The sequence below is a fragment of the Oncorhynchus kisutch genome, linkage group LG3 (genome assembly GCF_002021735.2).
Source record: "Oncorhynchus kisutch isolate 150728-3 linkage group LG3, Okis_V2, whole genome shotgun sequence".
NCBI lineage: Eukaryota > Metazoa > Chordata > Actinopteri > Salmoniformes > Salmonidae > Oncorhynchus > Oncorhynchus kisutch.
This window is the reverse complement of record NC_034176.2, coordinates 50646985-50668828: the sequence shown is the minus strand read 5'-3', so window position 1 is coordinate 50668828 and position 21844 is coordinate 50646985. Positions and strand designations below refer to the sequence as shown.

The following is a 21844-nucleotide window of genomic DNA, read 5'->3' as shown; positions in this document are numbered from 1 at the left end:
ATAATGCCTCGGTAGAAATGTGAGCGATGTACGTCAACCAGAGAATGGCACAGTAACCCTTACAGTAAAACCCATGCCAGTACGCGGACACAGGCGTGCACATAGAGACATAATAACATCATAGGAACATTAGAAACGTAATTAAACACAGACAAACTGGGTAAACTCCTCTTTCTCGATTCGCTCTCCCTCTCTCTCCCTTGTGGGAGGGGCTTAATTTATATTATGTCACCAGCTGTTCTCTGTCACACTTTGATCCAAAGTGACTTACAGCTTTGTCATACATTGTGTCATGACTCTATTGTGAGGATCCAAAGGATCAGGTTACAGAGCTCTACAGAGCTCTCTCTGATGTGGGATTGATGTGGGGTTTTTATGACACCTTACATCAATCATAAATTGTAAGTCAGCAGACTCCTAGTCATATAAACCCCTACTAGAATATCTAACAGTTAGTCATATAAACCCCCTACTAGAATATCTAACTTGAGTTTAATGGCCCCGACAGAGATGGCCGCTTCGTGTTGCTAAGAAACTATGCAGTATTTAGTTTTTTTACGTGTTATTTCTTACATTGGTACCCCAGGTAATCTTAGGTTTCATTACATACAGTCGGGAGGAACTACTGAATATAAGAGCAACGTCAACTCACCATCATTACGACCAGGAATATGACTTTCCCGAAGCGGATACTGTGTTTTGCCTTCCACCCAGGACAATGGATCGGATCCCAGCCGGCGACCCAAAACAACGACACCGTAAAAGGGGCGAAGCGGTCTTCTGGTCAGGCTCCGGAGACAGGCACATCGCGCACCACTCCCTAGCATACTACTCGCCAATGTCCAGTCTCTTGACAACAAGGTTGATGAAATCCGAGCAAGGGTAGCATTCCAGAGAGACATCAGAGACTGTAATGTTCTTTGCTTCACGGAAACATGGCTCACTCGAGAGACGCTATCGGAGTCGGTGCAGCCAGCTGGTTTCTTCACGTATCGCGCCGACAGAAACGAGCATCTTTCTGGTAAGAAGAGGGGCAGTGCCTTATGATTAACGAGACGTGGTGTGATCATAACAACATACAGGAACTCAAGTCCTTCTGTTCACCTGAATTCCTCACAATCAAATGTCGACAGCATTATCTACCAAGGGAATTCTCTTCGATTATAATCACAGCTGTATATATTCCCCCCCAAGCAGACACATCGATGGCCCTGAACTAAATTTATTTGACACTATGTAAACTGGAAACCACATATCCTGAGGCTGCATTCATTGTAGCTGGGGATTTTAACAAGGCTAATCTGAAAACAAGACTTCTATCAGACTTCTATCAAATTCTATCAGCATATCGATTGCGCAACCAGGGCTGGTAAAACCCTGGATCATTGTTATTTTAACTTCCGCGATGCATATAAGGCCCTCCCCCGCCCTCCTTTCGGAAAAGCTGACCACAACTCCATTTTGTTGCCTCCACCCTACAGACAGAGACTAAAACAAGAAGCTCAGGTCTGTTCAACGCTGGTCCGACCAATCTGATTCCACGCTTCAAGACTGCTTCAATAACGTGGATTGGGATATGTTCCACATTGCATCCAACAACAACATTAACGAATACGCTGATTCGGTGAGCAAGTTCATTAGAAAGTGCATCGGCGATGTTATACCCGCAGCAACGATTAAAACATTTCCAAACCAGAAACCGTGGATTGATGGCAGCATTCGCGCAAAACTGAAAGCGAGAACCATTGCTTTTAACCAGGGCAAGGTGACCGGAAACATGACCGAATACAAACAGTGTAGCTATTCGCTCCACAAGGCAATCAAACAAGCTAAGCGTCAGTATAGAGACAAAGTAGAGTTGCAATTCAACGGCTCAGACACAAGAGGTATGTGGCAGGGTCTACAATCAATCACGGATTACAAAAAGAAAACCAGCCCCGTCGTCTTGCTCCCAGACAGACTAAATAACTTCTTCGCTCGACAATACAGTGCCACTGACACGGGTCGCTACCAAAACCTGCGGACTCTCCTTCACTGCAGCCGACGTGAGTAAAACATTTAAACGTGTTAACCCTCGCTGCAGGCCCAGAAGGCATCCCAAGCTGCGTCCTCAGAGCATGCTGGCTGGTGTGTTTAAGGACATATTCAATCATTCCTTATCCCAGTCTGCTGTTCCCACATGCTTCAAGAGGGCCACCATTGTTCCTGTTCCCAAGAAATCTAAGGTAACTAAATGACTACCGCCCTGTAGCACTCACTTCCGTCATCATGAAGTGCTTTGAGAGACTAGTCAAGGACCATAATCACCTCCACCCTACCTGACACCCTAGACCCACTCCAATTTGCTTACCGCCCCAATAGGTCCGCAGACATAGCAATCGCTACCACACTGCACACTGCCCTGACCCATCTGGACAAGAGGAATACCTATGTGAGAATGCTGTTCATCGACTACAGCTCAGCATTTAACACCATAGTACCCTCCAAACTCATCATCAAGCTCGAGACCCTGGGTCTCGACCACGCCCTGTGCAACTGGGTACTGGACTTGACGGGCCGCCCCCCAGGTGGTGAGGGTAGGTAGCAACATCTCCACCCCGCTGATCATCAACACTGGGGCCCCACAAGGGTGCGTTCTGAGCCCTCTCCTGTACCTCCTGTTCACCCACGACTGCGTGGCCATGCACGCCTCCAACTCAATCATCAAGTTTGCGGACGACACTACAGTGGTAGGCTTGATTACCAACAACGACAAGATGGACTACAGGGAGGAGGTGAGGGCCCTCGGAGTGTGGTGTCAGGAAAATAACCTCACACTCAATGTCAACAAAACAAAGGAGATGATTGTGGACTTCAGGAGACAGCAGAGGGAGCACCCCCCTATCCACATCGACGGGACAGTAGTGGAAAAGGTAGTAAGTTTTAAGTTCCTCAGCGTACACATCACAGACAAACTGAATTGGTCCACCCACATAGACAGCGTTGTGAAGAAGGCGCAGCAGCGCCTCTTCAACCTCAGGAGGCTGAAGAAATTCAGCTTGTCACCAAAAGCACACAAACTTCTACAGATGCACAATCGAGAGCATCCTGTTGGGCTGTATCACCGCTTGGTACGGCAACTGCTCCCCCTACCACCATAAGGCTCTCCAGAGGGTAGTGAGGTCTGCACAACGCATCACCGGGGGCAAACTACCTGCCCTCCAGGACATCTACACCACCCGATGTCACAGGAAGGCCATAAAGATCATCAAGGACAACAACCACCCGAGCCACTGCCTGTTTACCCCGCTATCATCCAGAAGACAAGGTCAGTACACGTACATCAAAGCTGGGACCGAGGACAGCTTCTATCTCAAGGCCATCAGACTGTTAAACAGCCACCACTAACATTGAGTGGCTGCTGCCAACATACTGACTCAACTCCAGCCACTTTAATAATGGAAAGTGATGTAAAAAATGTATCACTAGCCACTTTAAACAATGCCACTTAATATAATGTTTACATACCCTTGCAAATAAATTAATAAAAAATCCTACAATGTGATTTTCTGGATTTTTGTTTTTCATTTTGTCTGTCATAGTTGAAGTATATTACAGGCCTCTCTCATCTTTTTAAGTGGGAGAACTTGCACAATTGGTGGCTGACTAAATACTTTTTTGCCCCACTGTATACTGTACTCGATACCCTCTACTGCATCTTGCCTATGCCGTTCTGTACCATCATTCATTCATATATCTTTATGTACATATTCTTTATCCCTTTACACTTGTGTGTATAAGGTAGTAGTTGTGGAATTGTTAGGTTAGATTACTCGTTGGTTATTACCGCATTGTTGGAACTAAAAGCACAAGCATTAACATCTGCTAACCATGTGTATGTGACAAATACAATTTGATTTGATTTGATTTCTGGTCTCTAGTATGGGTGATTGGAATATCTGTCTGCCTTATGAAGAGTTTATCGCTCAAAACTACAACATCCAACAATGGACACAGGGACAATTATTTCATCCTCCGAATTGTGTGAACACCTGCAGGTACCACGTTCATCTGCACAAACAATACTACGCAAGTACACACACCATGGGACCACGCAGCCATCATACCGCTCAGGAAGGAGACGCGTTGTGTCTCCTAGAGATTAACGTACTTTGGTGTGAAAAGTGAAAATCAATCTCAGAACAATAGCAAAGGATCTTGTGAAGGTGCTGGAGGAAACTGGTACAAAAGTATCTATATCCACCATAAAACGAGTTCTATATCGACATAACCTGATAGGCCGCTCAGCAAGGAAGGAACCACTGCTCCAAAACCACCATAAAAAAAGCCAGACTATGGTTTGCAACTGCACATGGGGAAAAAGATCGTACTTTTTTGGAAAAATGTCCTCTGGTCTGATGGCCATCGTTATGTTTGGAGAAAAAATTGCGTGCAAGCTGAAGAACACCATCCCAACCGTGGGGTGGCAGCATCATGTTGTGGGGGTGCTTTGCTGCAGGATGGACTGGTGTACTTCACACAATAGATGGCATCATGAGGAAAGACAATTATGTGGATATATTGAAACAACATCTCAAGACATCAGTCAAGAAGTTAAAGCTTGGTCGCAAATGGGTCTTCCAAATAGACAATGACCCCAAGCATACTTCCAAAGTTTTGGCAAAATGGCTTAAAGACAACAAAGTCAAGGTATTGGAGTGGCCATCACAAAGCCCTGACCTCAATCCTATAGAAAAGTTGTGGGCAGACCTGAAAAAGCATGTGCGAGCAAGGTGGCCTACAAACCTGACTCAGGTACACCAGCTCTGTCAGGAGAAATGGGACAAAATTCACCCAACTTGTTATTAAACCATCTAAAGGCAATGCTATCAAATACTAATTGAGTCTATGTAAACTTCTGACCCACTGGGAATGTGATGAAATAAAACAAAGCTCAAATAAATAATTCGCTCTACTATTATTCTGACATTTCAAATTCTTTAAATAAAGTGATGATCCTAACTGACCTAAAATAAGGAATTTTTACTAGGATTAAATGTCAGGAATTGTGAAAAACTGAGTTTAAATGTACTTGGCTGAGGTGTATGTAACCTTCCAACTTCAACTGTATTCTTGAGTTAGCTTCGGAAACAGTAACTCATTGAATAAACTTTTCCCATGGTGCCCCAGATTCCTAAGTTAGTTGTTACATGACTAATTTAATCAAGTATTAACTAAACGTAGGAGGCAATTATTTGATTAATAGCAGTCATCACATTAATTATAGTCATGTCACGACAATTGAGTACGTTTATATTCAGTAATACAGTATGTGTCCCATTGTTACGGTTTTCTTCCGTCGAAAGAGAGTCGGACCAAAATGCAGCGTGTTTAATACGATACATGTTAAATAACGAATAAACACGACAATACAAAAACAACAAATGGAACGTGAAAACCTATACAGCCTATCTGGTGACAACTAACACAAAGACAGGAACAATCACCCACGAAACACTCAAAGAATATGGCTGCCTAAATATGGTTCCCAATCAGAGACAACGAGAATCACCTGCCTCTGATTGAGAACCGCCTCAGGCAACCATAGACTTTGCTAGAACACCCCACTAAGCCACAATCCCAAAACCTACGAAAAGCCCCATAGATAAACACAACACAAAATAAACCCATGTCACACCCTGGCCTGACCAAATAAATATAGAAAACACAAAATACTAAGACCAGGGCGTGACAGAACCCCCCCCCAAGGTGCGGACTCCCGGCCGCACACTAAACCCATAGGGGAGGGTCCGGGTGGGCGTCTGTCCACAGTGGCGGCTCCGGCTCGGGACGTGGACCCCACTCCAACCAAGTCTTAGTCCCCCTGTAACGCGTCCTTTGATTGGCGACCCTCGCCACCGACCTTGGCCTAATAACCCTCACCAAGGACCCCACTGGACTGAGGGGCAGCTGGGGACTGAGGGGTAGCTCGGCACTGAGGGGAAGCTCGGCACTGAGGGGAAGCTCGGCACTGAAGGGAAGCTCAGCACTGAGGGGAAGCTCAGCACTGAGAGGATGCCTAGTACCGAGAGGAAGCCCAGTACTGAGAGGAAACTCAGGCAGGTAGTAGGCTCTGGCAGATCCTGGCTGGCTGGTGGTTCTGGCAGATCCTGGCTGACTGGCAGATCCTGGCTAGCTGGTGGTTCTGGCAGATCCTGGCTGACTGGCGGATCCTGGCTGACTGGCGGATCTGGAAGATCATGGCTGACTGGCGGATCCTGGCTGACTGGCGGATCTGGAAGATCCTGGCTGACTGGTGGATTCTGGCTGACTGGCGGATCTGGAAGATCCTGGCTGACTGGCGGATCCTGGCTGATCCTGGCTGAATGGTGGATCCTGGCTGAATGGCGGATCTGGAAGATCCTGGCTGACTGGCGGATCCTGGCTGACTGGCGGATCTGGAAGATCCTGGCTGACTGGCGGCTCTAGCTGCTCCATGCAGACAGGCAGCTCCATGCAGACTGGCAGCTCTGGCTGCTTCATGCAGACTGGAAGCTCTGGCTGCTCCATGCAGACTGGAAGCTCTGGCTGCTCCATGCAGACTGGAAGCTCTGACTGCTCCATGCAGACTGGCAGCTCTGGCTGCTCCATGCAGACTGGCAGCTCTGGCTTCTCCATGCAGATTAGCAGCTCTGGCTGCGCTGAACAGGCAGGAGACTCCGGCAGCGCTGGAGAGAAGGAAGGCTCTGGCAGCGCTAAACAGGCGGGAGACTCCGGCAGCGCTGGAGAGGAGGAAGGCTCTGGCAGCACTAAACAGGCGCAAGACTCCGGCAGCGCTGGAGAGGAGGAAGGCTCTGGCAGCGCTAAACAGGCGGGAGACTCCGGCAGCGCTGGAGAGGAGGAAGGCTCTGGCAGCGCTAAACAGGCGAGGCGCACTGAAGGCCTGGTGCGTGGTGCTGGCACTGGTGGTACTGGGCCGAGGACACGCACAGGAAGCCTAGTGCGGGGAGCTGCCACCGGAGGACTGGTGTGTGAAGGTGGCACAGGATGGACCGGACCGTGAAGGTGTACTGGAGAGCCTGAGAGCAGGACTGGCACAGGACGTGCAAGGCTAGGTAGGTACACAGGAGGCCTAGTGCGTGATGCTGGCACACTCTTCACCAGCCGACTAACACGCACCTCAGGACGAGTATGGAGCGCTGACCCAGGTGCCATCAAATCCCCGACACGCTCAGTCGGGCGAATATCGTATCTAAAGCACCAACCTAGCAACTCCCTCATAACTCTCTCCTCCACTTTCCCCATTAACTCCTTCACAGTCTCTGCTTCACTCACCTTCCAACACCGGTTCTGGTTCTGGTCTCCTCCTTGGCTCCTCACGATAAACAGGGGGAGTTGGCTCAGGTCTGAACCCTGACTCTGCCACACTCTCCCTGAGCCCCCCCCCCCCCCCCAATACATTTTTGGGGCTGACTCTCGGGCTTCCATCCGCGTCGCCGTGCTGCCTCTTCATACCAGTGCCTTTTTTCCGCTTTCGCCGCCTCCAGTTCTTCTTTGGGGCAGCGATATTCTCCAGGCTGTGTCCAGGGTCCTTTTCCGTCCAATATCTCCTCCCACGTCCAGAAGTCCTGTGATCGCTGCTCCTCACGATAAACAGGGGGAGTTGGCTCAGGTTTGAACCCTGACTCTGCCTCACTCTCCCTGAGCCCCCCCCCCCCCCCCCAAGAAATGTTTGGGGCTGACTCTCGGGCTTCCTTCTGCGCCGCCGTGCTTTTCTCTTCAACTCCATTCTCCTATAGCCCTCCTCGCACTGCTCCAGCGAATCCCAGGCGGGCTCCGGCACTCTCTCTGGGTCGACCGCCCACCTGTCTATCTCCTCCCAAGTAGTATAGTCCATACTCTTGCTGTCCATAACGTCCTCCCATGTCCATTCCTCTTTTCGCTGCTGCTGCCTGTCACCACGCTGCTTGGTCCTGGTGTGGTGGGTGATTCTGTTACAGTTTTCTTCCGTCGAAAGAGAGTCGGACCAAAATGCAGCGTGGTTAATACGATACATGTTAAATAACGAATAAACACGACAATACAAAAACAACAAACGGAACGTGAAAACCTATACAGCCTATCTGGTGACAACTAACACAAACACAGGAACAATCACCCACGAAACACTCAAAGAATATGGCTGCCTAAATATGGTTCCCAATCAGAGACATGGATAATAACAGAGCGTAGCGGCAGTGTAAACGGAGGGGGGGGGGGGGCATTTGATTAGATGTTACGAATCTTATAGCTTGGGGGTAGAAGCTGTTTAGAAGCCTATTGGACCTAGACTTGCTGCTCCGGTACCGCTTGCCCTGCGGTAGCAGAGAGAACAGTCTATGACTAGGTGGCTGGAGTCTTTGACAATTTTTTGGGCGTACGCACTGCCCTCTGTAGTGCCTTGTGGTCGGAGGCCGAGCAGTTGCCATACCAGGCAGTGATGCAACCCGTCAGGATGCTCTAGTGGGTGCGAGTGTGTGTGCGCGCGTGTGTGGATGCGTGTGTATGTGTGGGTGCATGCGTATGTATGGGTGCGCGTGTATGTGTGGGTGCGTGTGTTATTTTTTTATTTCACCTTTATTTAACCAGGTAGGCCATTTGAGAACAAGTTCTCATTTACAACTCGTGTGTGTGTGTGTGTGTGTGTGTGTGTGTGTGTGTGTGTGTGTGTGTGTGTGTGTGTGTGTGTGTGTGTGTGTGTGTGTGTGTGTGTGTGTGTGTGTGTGTGTGTGTGTGTGTGTGTGTGTGTGTGTGTGTGTGTGGATGGGTGCGTGTGTGTGGGTGGGTGCATGTATGCATATCCGTCTTGTCTGAGAGTAGGGCTGCTGTGAGCATCCCCCGGCTCACGACATAGCTTAATCATACTGCAGAGGAAAGAAGCACCCGCCCACATACACACACACTGACACACACACAGTGCCTCATTAGAGCTAAAAGTGGAAGAGCTACCCGGCGAGAAGAAAGAAAGAACAGTGAAGAAGAGAGAGAGAAAGGGCAGAGGGAACCACTTTTAAGGGATGCGTGTGTCTATGTACCTTGGTCAGGTGATGTTCAGTAGAGAAGCCCAAGCCATAAACAGTATTAGCTCTGCTGTCGGCCCACTGGCCAAACTTCTGAGACGTCTTTGTGAAGGTCATGTTGGGGCTGATGGTGCTGTTGATTATCGCCTACAGGAGCAAACACACACATTAGATCAAATTACAACAAATCAAACCCACAAGACTAAAATACCCAGAGAGGAGAGTGGACTCAAGTCCAGACCTAAAATGGACCCTGTCCCTATCACACAGTAAGACGTTCACGCACACCTATTAGGGCACTCCTGGCTCTGTTTGACACATGAGCTGAATAAAACACATTCTAGATTCCGGCACTCGGCTGAATCATGCCAGTGTTAGCTATGCTGTCCACCCACTGACATGTGTGTACATTAGATTGTCCATTAACACTAGACAAACCCACTAAACTGGAAGTGTTAAAATGGTGCTAGTTATCTTTCCCTTGGCATTGGATGATGGTGCAGTCACCTTGTGTTTAATGTCTTTAGAATGTGTTAGAGCTTTCCAATGAACCAAATCATTTTCCGAGCTACAGCCTACAAAAAGTAATGACCCTTCTACTATGCTTTTTAAAGATACTTGTCTCACATGTAACTTACTGGCCTGCTACACTAGACACGTAACTTTTTAGGAGTGTGAGACGCTCCAATTCAATGAAAACTGGGCGGAAGCAGGGCGGCTCTGCAAGATGCTCGTGCTGCTCAGCGTAAACTTACACTCTGGTTCAATTTTCAAGATTTCGGGCATGCAGCTCACAATTGAGAACACTTGAAGTAGCTCACACTGCCCATGCTGGACAAAAGTTATGCTTCCAGTGTAGCAGGTGAAAAACCTACTGCTTTTTCAATATCACAGTGCAGCTCCTATGTTGTACTCAACCAACTAAAATGAACTTCTAACAATGTCCATAAAGACCTGCACAGTGTTAGAAAAAAATACCTGCAAGTGGCCATAGCATAGAGGCATAACAGGAGTTTCAGTATCTCAGGAGAGTTATACGTGTTATAAGCACTATAAGTAGCCTTTACCTTGGTGCCGTCGAGGCTGATGATGCGGTAAACGTTGCGGGTGCTGTCATAGAAGTAGGACACAGTGACAGCGTGTTTACTGGTGGGCACCCAGTTCTTCTTGGTGTTGGGGTCAATCTGGAACGCATGGGCCCGCGTGCTGTAGATCGGCTGCTCCCTGAAGGGGGCCAAGAAGAAGTGGTGAACCTCTTTGTGCCTTAACACCATTGTCTGGCCAAACTCGCCTAACCCAAAGTTACTGTTGCCGTTGTTGTCCGGGGAATGGGATCGTCCCGGTAACCGAATCACCAACTCGCTACCGCCTTCCATGACAACCACAGGGAGGGCAGCGTGTGGTTAAAGTTCACAAACTGATTGACTGACAGTCAATTCGCACACACACACACTTACTGCCTACACACCACCTTCTCCACACACACTATCTTCTAATATACACAGACCTCCTATAAACATACACAGACCTACTACACCCACATACAGGCCACATACACACCACTCATGCTGCACATACTAATACATGCCGCAGGTAGCGTAGTATAAGAGCGTTGGACCAGTAACCGAAAGTTCGCTGTGTTGAATCCCCGAGCCGACAAGGTAAAAAAATCTGTAAATGTGCTCTTGAGCAAGGCACTTAAACCTAATTGCTCCTGTAACTGTCTCTGGATAACAGTGTCTGCTAAATGGTACTTCCTATACATGTAGGCTATACAAGTGCACATCCACGCAGTCTCTCCTCTGAATGGCAGTGCTGTCTCTCCCTGCTCTGATTTGGGAATGCCAGTGGTATGGTGAGAGAGGGGCTACAGGCTAAATATAGAGAACCGGCTAAATATAGAGAAAAGTTATGAAATCTCACATAGTATCAAACGTGGCTGTGGGGTCATAGAAGCTGCAGGCACAGTGATTTGAGCTATCCGAATGGCCAGCAATACACTTGAATTTAAAATAAATAGTGGTGCAAGGCTTTATCGGCTTTTCTACAGAAATGTTAGGTGATCGACTAGGGATGCCTTGTAGATTGACCAGTCGACTGCGATCGACCGGTTGATAACCACTGCTGTACATAATCAACAAAGAGAGGGGGAGGAGGAGAGAAGGGAGGGAGGGAAAGCAGTGGTTGTAAATGTGAAGTTCGAAAGCCTGAGGAAGTTCATATTGGAAACTTTTCTAATACATATGAATGGAGTGCAGATTGCCAGCGGCTGCCAGTGAAAGTATTTATTGGCTGTGAGTAGATTTTTCAAAAACATCCACCACTCCTATCCCTCTTCAGAAGCAAGTAAGCTAATTTACTGTGCTAGCATCACTAGCATGGAATATTTTTGAAAATGGACATTTCGGAAATTTTCAATATCCACTTCTGTTTGAACGTGCCTATTCCAGTTGTTGGGAGAGGCAAATGTGTCAAAATATTTATGATATTTCTACTGGAATCTTATATCAAAATCCTATTGGACTACATTTTCCTATGGGAAATAAAAAGTGATCCTATAATAGGATTCTTGCAGTCCTATAGGATATTGTGTCACCTGTATCAGAATCCTATTGGAATCCTATTGAACTACTTTTTTCCTATTGGAAATCAAAAGTAATCTGATTGGATCCTATAGGTTTTTGACAAGTCTGCTAGGATTTTGTCACCCTAATCAGAATACTATTTTTCCTAAATGACCCCAATAGATTACAATTTGCTGTCATAAGTTCCAGTACAATACAACAACATTAATTACAACATTTTCATTGATCGGAAAACAACAGTTGTATACACATTTTTGTTTTATTCACCTTTAAGAAAACCTGAGTGACTGATGACGTCACAGCTAGCACGGGCATGCAGTGTTAAATAAAGAGTTCAGCTCGCCGCCTGTGGCTGCGCATAGAATCTCTGGTTTTCTAACATCATCATTCTAACTGTTTTATCCTTCATTGTGCATGAATGCAATAACTGAGTACAGTATTTATTTCCTTATGTTTCCTGACGAAGTTGTCAATGTTTTAGTCATATTTTCATCATTGTGCAGCATTTAATGCACGCATTTTTAGGCTTTCGACCTGGCCAAGGCTCTGTCAATCACCAAATTTTTATCGGCAGTCTCAACAGCCTTGGTTTCTCAAATGCCTGCCTCGCCTGGTTCACCAACTACTTCTCAGACAGAGTTCAGTGTGTCAAATCAGAGGGCCTGTTGTCCGGACCTGTGGAAGTCTATGGGGTTGTCACAGGGTTTAATTCTCGGGCTGATTCTTTTCTCTGTATACATCAATGATGTCACTCCTGCTGCTGGTGATTCTCTGATCCACCTCTACGCAGACTACACCATTCTGTATACTTCTGGCCCTTCTTTGAACACTGTGTTAACTAACCTCCAGACGAGCTTCAATGCCATACAACTCTCCTTCCGTGGCCTCCAACTGCTCTTAAATGCAAATAAAACTAAATGCATGCTCTTCAACCGATCACTGCCCGCACCTGCCCGCCCGTCCAGCATCACTACTCTGGAGGGTTCTAACTTAGAATATGTGGACAACTACAAATACCTAGGTGTCTGGTTAGATTGTAAACTCTCCTTCCAGACTCACATTAAGCATCTCCAATCCCAAATTAAATCTAGAATCGGCTTCCTATTTCACAACAAAGCATCCTTCACTCATGCTGCCAAACATACCCTGCCGATTCTAATGTCAGACCATAGAATTAGGAATTAGAATACTAGAGTTGACATGAACCTTCTTATGATGGTCCAAAGGTCAGCCATGTTGGTCAGGAAGTTGTACAACCATGGTTTGCCAGTGCTGTGATAGTGTAAAACAATGAATGTGAAGAATTTATTGGCACTGTATGTGTTAGCTAGCTAGCCAGACAGATTTAGAGGACTGATTCCATTCATTTTTCAAATTAACTGCCAATATGCCAACATTACATTCAAACAATGCAATCAATCCACTATGGAACGCTGTTTGGGTCTTTGTGTGTCAAAAAAGATACACGTCAAATTACACTATTTGACGCCTCAAATAAGCTTTTAATTTGACACAATTCTATTATTGATTGTTGTTTTTGCTGAATTTGCATGTACAAGCCAAGCGCCATCATTACGATCACTGTCAAAGCTGTACAATACTGCATTGATAATAAGGCATTATTTGTTCGACCGAATGGGAATACGTCCGTGTGAGCATTTGAAATTAGATCAAGATCAAACGAGCAGGATAAAAATGTTTTGCAAATATCTTTGATAGAGATGTTATTAGCAACTTCTGGGGTAGCTAGCTAGCTCGCTAGCTTTAGCTTGGTACCTAGCTAGCATCAATGCAACCAGCCTGAAAACAATGACCAGTGGAAACTGCAGACATTTTCAATATTGTTAGCAATGATTTAGGAATCCATGTGAGTAAGTATTAGCTAGGTAGCCACTTGTTGTTCTCCTATTGAAATAACTAGCTTGACAGGTACTTAACCCTGTTGCCCAAAACTAATTTTATAAGCAGCCAGCCAACTTCCTCTGACTAGTATGGCTTGACCGGACTGGGTTATGTATTGTGAAGCTAGTCATAATAAGGGGTAGCCACAATAGTGGAATTTGCATTTCACCTTTGAGATACAAGTTCCCATTTGAAAGTGATGAAGAAAGTTACAATTGGTGGAATCATGCCATATTTAGACTAGATCATGTTAAACAAGGTTGCAGTGTTGGAATGTGGAGCAATGAAATGGGCTGTCAGTCTACTCGGTGACACCCACAGAACACAACTGTGAAGAGGTTACGCAAATATTAGCGTCTTAGCTCTTATTGCGGGACTTTGACTGTGGGAAATCAAATCAAATTTTATTAGTGACATGCACCGAATACAGGTGTCGACCTTACAGTGAAATGCTTACTTACAAGCCCCTAACCAACAGAAAGAACACCATACCTACTGTGAAGCATGGGGGTGGAAACATGCTTTGGGGCTGTTTTTCTGCAAAGGGACCAGGATGACTGATCCGTGTAAAGGAAAGAATGAATGGGGCCATGTATCTTGAGATTTTGAGTGAAAACCTTCTTCCATCAGCAAGGGCATTGAAGATGAAACGTGGCTGGGTCTTTCAGCATGACAAAGATCCCAAACACACCGCCCGGGCAACGAAGGAGTGGCTTCGTAAGAAGCATTTGTGGCCTAGCCAGTCTCCAGATCTCAACCCCATAGAAAATCTTTGGAGGGAGTTGAAAGTCCGTGTTGCCCAGCAACAGCCCCAAAACATCACTGCTCTAGAGGAGATCTGCATGGAGGAATGGGCCAAAATACCAGCAACAGTGTGTGAAAACCTTGTGAAGACTTACAGAAAACGGTTGACCTCTGTCATTGCTAACAAAGGGTATATAACAAAGTATTGAGATAAACTTTTGTTATTGACCAAATACTTATTTTCCACCATCATTTGCAAATAAATTCATTTAAAAAATTCTGGATTTGTTTTCTATTTTTTTTTCTAATTCTGTCCGTCATAATTGAAGTGTACCTATGATGAAAATTACAGGCCTCTCTCATCTTTTTAAGTGGGAGAACTTGCACAATTGGTGGCTGACTAAATACCTTTTTTCCCACTGTATTTGAATTTATTAAGAATCCCCAGTAGCTGCTGTACTCTTCCTGGGGTCCAGCAAAAAATAAGGCAGTTATATACATGATAATAAAACATGTAAATATTAAAATACATTTTACAACAGATTTCACAATACATTATTTGGGTGTTTGGATTGATGAAGAACTAATGTTTAAAAAACATATGGAAAAGCTAGTTAAATAGCTATGATTTAAAGTGGGCTTCTTTTTTAGAAATAGATCTTGACAACTTTCCTGATAGTTTTGGACTATGGTGACACCATTTTAGCAAAACGCAGCAGACACCACTCTAAAACCTTTGGCTGCTGTCTCCATAGCGCACTTCCCTTCATCACAGGTGACAGGTTTAATATTCATCACTACATCCTGTATAAAAGGGTCGGCTGGACCTCACTAAAGTCCCGTACATAACTTCAATACTCCCTGTTTGTTCACAAAGCTATTCTGAAAAAGCTTCCAACCTACCTAATTTCACTGTTTAAAATAAACAAATATGATACACCAAACCCGTTCACAGGGATGGTTAACTCTCGAGGTTAAAATAGTCCATACCGATCGGGGTAGATCCACTTTCAGTTCTAATGCCTCCCATCCTTGAAATAGCCTGCAGATCTCCTTGCATCTTGATTCCCTGGTTCCGCCAGGGCAGTTTAAGACTCCAGTATTAGTGTGTTGAATGAGAATTGCAGATGTTTTGATTGAATGAAGAGATTGTTATGAGTTGTACCTTGAATTTTTGTAATATTTTCTATCCTTGTTAGAATGATCATTTTGTACTATTGTATTACTGTGCTTAGGGCACCTTTGAAAATGAGACCCTGATCTCAATGGGTATCGCCTGACTAAATAAAAGTTAAATAACAAATATCCCTAGCACAATAATTAGGATAACATGATGCATTTTCTTTATTTCTCTCTTTTTACATATAATATCATATAGAGTGTATTCGGAAAGTATACAGACCCCTTGACTTTTTCCATATTTGTTACGTTACAACTTTATTTTAAAATGTATGAAATAAAACATTTTCCTCATCAATCTACACACAATACTCCATAATGACAAAGCGAAAACAGGTTTTTAGAAATGTTTGCAATTTATTTAAAAAAAACAGAAATACCTTATTTACATAAGTATTCAGACCCTTTGCTAGGAGACTCTAAATTGAGCTCAGGTGCATCCAATTTCCATTGATCAACCTTGAGATGTTTCTACAACTTGATTGGAGTCCACCTGTGGTGAATTCAATTGATTGGACACACCTGTCTATATAAGGTCACACAATTGCCAGTGCATATCAGAGCAAAAACCAAGCCATGAGGTCAAAGGAATTGTCCGTAGACCTCTGAGACAGGATTGTGACGAGGCACAGATCTGGGAAAAGGTACCCAAAAATGTATGCAGCATTGAAGGGCCCCAAGAACACAGTGGACACCACCATTCTTAAATGGAAGAAGTTTGGAAGCACCAAGACTGGCCAAACTGAGCAATCGGGGTCGGGGAGGTGACAAAGAACCCGATGGTTACTCTGACAGAACACCAGAGTTCCTCTGTTAAGATTAACCTTTCAGAAGGACAACTATCTCTGCAGCACTCCACCAATCAGGCCTTTATGGTAGAGTGGCCAGATGGAAGCCACTCCTCAGTCAACTTGGAGTTTGCCAAAAGTCACCTAAAGGACTCTCAGACCATGAGGAACAAGATCCTCTGGTCTTATGAAACCAAGATTGAACGCATTAGCCTGAATGCCAAGCGTCACGTCTGGAGCAAACCTGGCACCATCCCTATGGTGAAGCATGGTGGTTACATCATCATGCTGTGGGGATGTTTTTCAGCGGCAGGGACTGTGAGCGGCAGGGACTGGGAGAAAAGTGAAATACTTACTTACAAGCCCTTAACCAACAATGCAGTTTTAATAAAAATAAGTATTTACTCAAATAAACTGAAGTTTAAAAAAAAGACAATTAAAAAAATAAAGAAAATAAATATAATAATTAAGGAGTAACAATACAATAAGAGTAGCGAGGCTATATACAGGGGGTAAGGGTAAATAATCTATGTGCGGGGGCACAGGTTAGTCGAGGTAATTGAGGGGGGACAATGCAAATAGTCCGGCTAGCCATTTGATTAGCTATTCAGGAGTCTCATGGCTTGGGGGAAGAAGCTGTTTAGAAGCATTTTGGACCTAGAATTGGCGCTCCGGTACCGCCTGCCATGTGGTAGCAGAAAGAACATCAGAAAGAACCCCCTAGGGTGGCTGGAGTCTATGGTAATTTTTAGAGCCTTCCTCTGACTCCGCCTGGTATAGAGGTCCTGGGTTGCAGGAAGCTTGGGCCCCAGTGATGTACTGGGCCGTACTCACTACCCTCTGTAGTGCCTTGCGGTCGGAAGCCGAACAGTACCATACCAGGCGGTGATGCAACCGCTGGTGCAGCTCTCGATGGTGCAGCTGTAGAACTTTTTGAGGATCTGAGGATCAATGCCAAATCAAGTCACCTGAGGAGGAATAGGCGTTGTTGTGCCCTCTTCACGACTGTCTTGGTGTGCTTGGACCATGATAGTTTGCTGGTGATGTGGACACCAAGGAACATGAAGCTCTCAGCCTGTTCCACTACAGCCCCATCGATGAGAATGGGGGCGTGCTCAGTCCTTATTTTCCTGTAGTCCACAATCATATCCTTTGTCTTGATCACGTTGAGGGAGAGGTTGTTATCCTGGAAGTGTCTCTGACCTCCTCCCTCTAGGCTGTCTCATCGTTATCGGTGATCATGCCTACCGCTGTTGTGTCATCAGCAAACTTGATGGTGTTGGAGTCGTGTTTGGACATCCATTCATGGGTGAACAAGGAGTACGGGAGGGGACTGAGCACGCACCCCTCAGGGGCCCCCGTGTAGATGATCAGCATAGCAGATGTGTTGTTACCTACCCTTACCACCTGGGAGCGGCAAGTCAGAAAGTCCAGGATCCAGGGAAGTGTTTAATCCCAGGGTCCTTTAGCTTAGTGATGAGCTTTGAGGGTACTATGGTGTTGAACGCTGAGCTGTAGTCAATGAATAGCATTCTCACGTAGGTGTTCCTTTTGTCCATGTGGGAAAAGGTCGTGTGGAGTGCAATAGAGATTGCATCATCTGTGGATCTGTTGGGGCGGTATGCAAATTGGACTGGGTCTAGGGTTTCTGGGATAATGGTGTTGCTGTGAGCCATGACCAGCCTTTCAAAGCACTTCATGGCTACATATGTGAATGCTACGGGTCGGTAGTCATTTAGGCAGGTTACCTTGTTGTTCTTGGGCACAGGGACTATGGTGGTCTGCTTGAAACATGTTAGTACAGACTCGGTCAGGGACAGGTTGAAAATGTCAGTGAAGACACTTGCCAGTTGGTCAGCGCATGCTCGCAGTACACGTCATGATAATCTGTCAGGCCCTGCGGCCTTGTGAATGTGGACCTGTTTAAAGATATTACACACATTCGACTACGGAGAGCGTGATCACAGTCGTCCGGAACAGCTGATGCTTTCATGCATACTTCAGTGTTGCTTGCCTCGAAGCAAACATAGAAGTTATTTAGCTCGTCTGGTAGGCTCGTGTCACTGGTTAGCTCGCGGCTGTGCTTCCCTTGGTAGTCTGTAATAGTAAGACCTGCCACATCCGACGACTGTCGGAGCTGGAGTAGTATGATTCATTCTTAGTCCTGTATTGACGCTTTGCTTGTTTGATGGTTCGTCAGAGGGCATAGCGGAATTTCTTATAAGCGTCCGAGTCCTTCTCCTTGAAAGCGGCAACTCTAGCCTTTAACTCAGGGTTGCCTGTTGCCATGGCTTCTGGTTGGGGTATGTACGTACGGTACAAGACACAAGACACAAGTAATTTTTCTAACAATTGTGTACAGACAGATTGTTTCACTTATAATTAACTGGATCACAATTCCAGTGAGACAGTAGTGTACATACAGTACGTTTACTGTGCCTTTAAACAGCTAGGAAAATTCCAGAAAATTATGTCATGGCTTTAGAAGCTTCTGATAGGCTAATTGACATCACTTGAGTCAATTGGAGCTGTATTTGTGGATGTATTTAAAGACCTACCCTCAAACTCAGTCCCTCTTTGCTTGAAAACATTGGAAAATCTAAAGAAACCAGCCAAGACCTCAGAAAAATTATTGTAGACTTCCACAACTCTGGTTCACCCTTGGGAGCAATTTCCAAACGCCTGAAGGTACAACATTCATCTGTACAAACAATAGCACGCAAGTATAAACACCATGGGACACGCAGCCGTCATACCGCTCAGGAAGGAGACTCGTTCTGTCTCCTAGAGATGAACATACTTTGGTGCGAAAAGAGCATATCAATCCCAGAACAACAGCAAAGGACCTTATGAAGGTGCTGGAGGAAAAAGGTACAAAAGTATCTATAAGCACAGTAAAACAAGTCCTATATCGCCATAACCTAAAAGGCTGCTCAGCAAGGAAGTAGCCACTGCTCCATAACCGCCATAAAAAAGCCAGACTACGGTTTGCAACTGCAAATGGGGACAAAGATTTACCTTTTTGGAGAAATGTCCTCTGGTCTGATGAAACGAAATATAACTTTTTGGCCATAATGACCGTCGTTATGTTTGGAGGAAAAGGGGGATGCTTGCAAGCTGAAGAACACCATCCCAACCGTGAAGCACGGGGGTGGGAGCATCATGTCATGGGGGTGCTTTGCTGCAGGATGGACTGATGCACTACACAAAATAGATGGCTTCATGAGGAAAGAGAATTATGTGGATATATTGAAGCAACATCTCAAGACATCAGTCAGGAAGTTGAAGCTTGGTCGCAAATGGGTCTTCAAATGGACAATGACCCCAAGCATACTTCCAAAGTTGTGGCAAAATGGCTTAAGGACAACAAAGTCAAGGTATTGGAGTGGCCATCACAAAGCCCTGACCTCAATCCTATAGAATATTTGTGGGAAGAACTGAAAAAGGGTGTGCGAGCAAGGAGGCCTACAAACCTGACTCAGTTACACCAGCTCTGTCAGGAGGAATGGGCCAAAATTCACCCAACTTATTGTGGGAAGCTTGTGGAAGGCTGCCCGAAACGTTTGACCCAAGTTAAACCATTTAAAGGCAATGCTACCAAATACTAATTGAGTGTATGTAAACTTCTGTCCCACTGGGAATGTGATAAAAGAAATAAAAGCTGAAATAAATCACTCTCTCTACTATTATTCTGACATTTCAGAAAAAAATATTATTCTTAAAAAAAAGTGGTGATCCTAACTGACCTAAGACAGGTATTAAATGTCAGGGATTGTGAAAACTGAGTTTAAATGTATTTGGCTAAGGTGTATGTAAACTTCCGACTTCAACTGTATGTAACGTACGGAGATGACTGAGTGACACCACGAAAAATACAGCGCTATACAGAACAAAAGCAGAAAAATACTAAGCGCACAATTCCAAACAAGTTGAAATTGAGCAGTCATTTGAAAGAGTAAGAACATTTCAGCGAAACAACTCAAAGGTTGAAATACATTAATGCCAAGATAATGGAATTCATTATGCTTCATATGGGCGTCACGACTGACATTTGGACCAGCGATGTCGGCCACATGAGCATGCTGAGTCTGACAGCACAGTGGGTCGGTGAGAATTTCGTACTGAGGAAAGCCGTATTGCATGCTCAAGAATGTGCTGGTTCTCATACCACTGCTGCCATTTCAATTACATTTGAGAACATGTTTGAAACTTGGAAACATGAACACACTCCTAGCGCCATTCGAACAACTGTCTCAGAGAAATAAGCTAATCAACTTAATCATCTGCAGCAGACGTGATACCCTCGGTCAAGGCATTGAAACACCTGCTCAAAAAAACTGCCGACACAGGCCGTGGGGTTAACTTACAAAAGTACTCGAGGCGATCCGGTGGTATGCTCTCTGAGCCTCTTTACTGTATCGCCACCATGCTCGATGCTAGGTACAAGGACCGCTACTTCGATGCAGACAAAAAACAGGGTTTACGTGAAATGTTACATAGACAGTTGGACAAGATGAAAACGGACACAGTGACAGTGCGCACAAAGGAAGAGGCCATGGACAGACAGAGCTGAAACCACTGCTTGACATGTATGATGAAATCCTGGTTGAGAATGAAACGACTGAACAAATGAACGAAACAGCACAGCACGTAAGGGAAAGAAACAGGTTTTGATTATGTTTTACTGGTAATGGGAACATACATAAATGCCAACAAAATAACTTTTTGGTCAGCGTGGTGTGTGTGTAACCTGTATTTAACTAGGCAAGTCAGTTCAGAACAAATTATTATTTACAATGACTGCCTACCCCGGGCCAAACCTGAGCCAGTTGTGCGCCGCCCAATCATGGCCAGATGTGATACAGCCTGGATTCGAACCGTAGTGACGCCTCTTGCACTGAGATGCATCCGTGTGTGTGTGTGTTAACTATTTAACTCTACTAGAATGCTTAAAAGGGTGTTACAATTTAAAATATTGGTTATTGGTATCGGTATTGTTTTTTAGGCAAGGAAAATGTTGCATATCGGTTTCGGCCAACAATGTAATATCGGTGCATCCCTAATCTTAGTGTATTGTTATTTCTCATTTGCAGTAAAGTCAAGGCAACAAATAACATTGGATTGCTTTCTTTAAAAAATGTTTTGCTGTGAGTTAGGTTCACATTAACCACTTTTTATTTTACACACAGAGGCTGATCATGTAGATCATATTCTTTGTTGTTTAATTAGTTAAAACCTGGCCCTCACACGTTTGCCTCTTTCCTTCATAAATACACACACACTTCATTTGAATTACAACCTGTCACCCACTTACAGTCCCTCTCTGACCTTCTCCCAGTCTATGCCCTCTCCCACTTACTCTGCTCCCTCCGCTGGTCTCCTTGCCCCCAGCCCCCCCAAAAGAACTCCTAAAAACACACTTCTTCAAGGATGCCTATAATTTATAGCCTATGGTCCATGATTTACTCTGTCCAAACCACCCTTCTGTTCCTTCCCAGTATCCCTATGTGTCCCTGCAACCCACACCCTTACCTTAAACCGGGTCCGTATCCTATTCCCAACCCTACCCCCTAAACCTAAACCTCTTACCGTATCCTCTACCCAACCC

The 21844-nt window shown here is 45.2% G+C and overlaps 1 protein-coding gene across 3 annotated transcripts in view; it reads right to left on the bottom strand.

The window, feature by feature from the left end:
- homer1b (homer scaffold protein 1b) overlaps positions 1-21844 on the bottom strand; it is a 104160-nt gene that overhangs the window by 55625 nt on the left and 26691 nt on the right. Inside the window, exons 1-3 of one of the 3 annotated variants that reach the window (XM_031807980.1) lie at positions 10617-10863; positions 10106-10262; positions 9054-9185 (exon numbers count right to left, since the gene is read on the bottom strand). In XM_031807980.1, coding sequence (XP_031663840.1) covers positions 9054-9155 — 102 coding nt within the window. In that variant the 5' untranslated portion in view covers positions 9156-9185; positions 10106-10262; positions 10617-10863. Of the gene's footprint in view, positions 1-9053; positions 9186-10105; positions 10864-21844 lie in introns of those variants that run through there. The other 2 variants (XM_020476575.2, XM_020476569.2) reach the window with 2 other exon arrangements.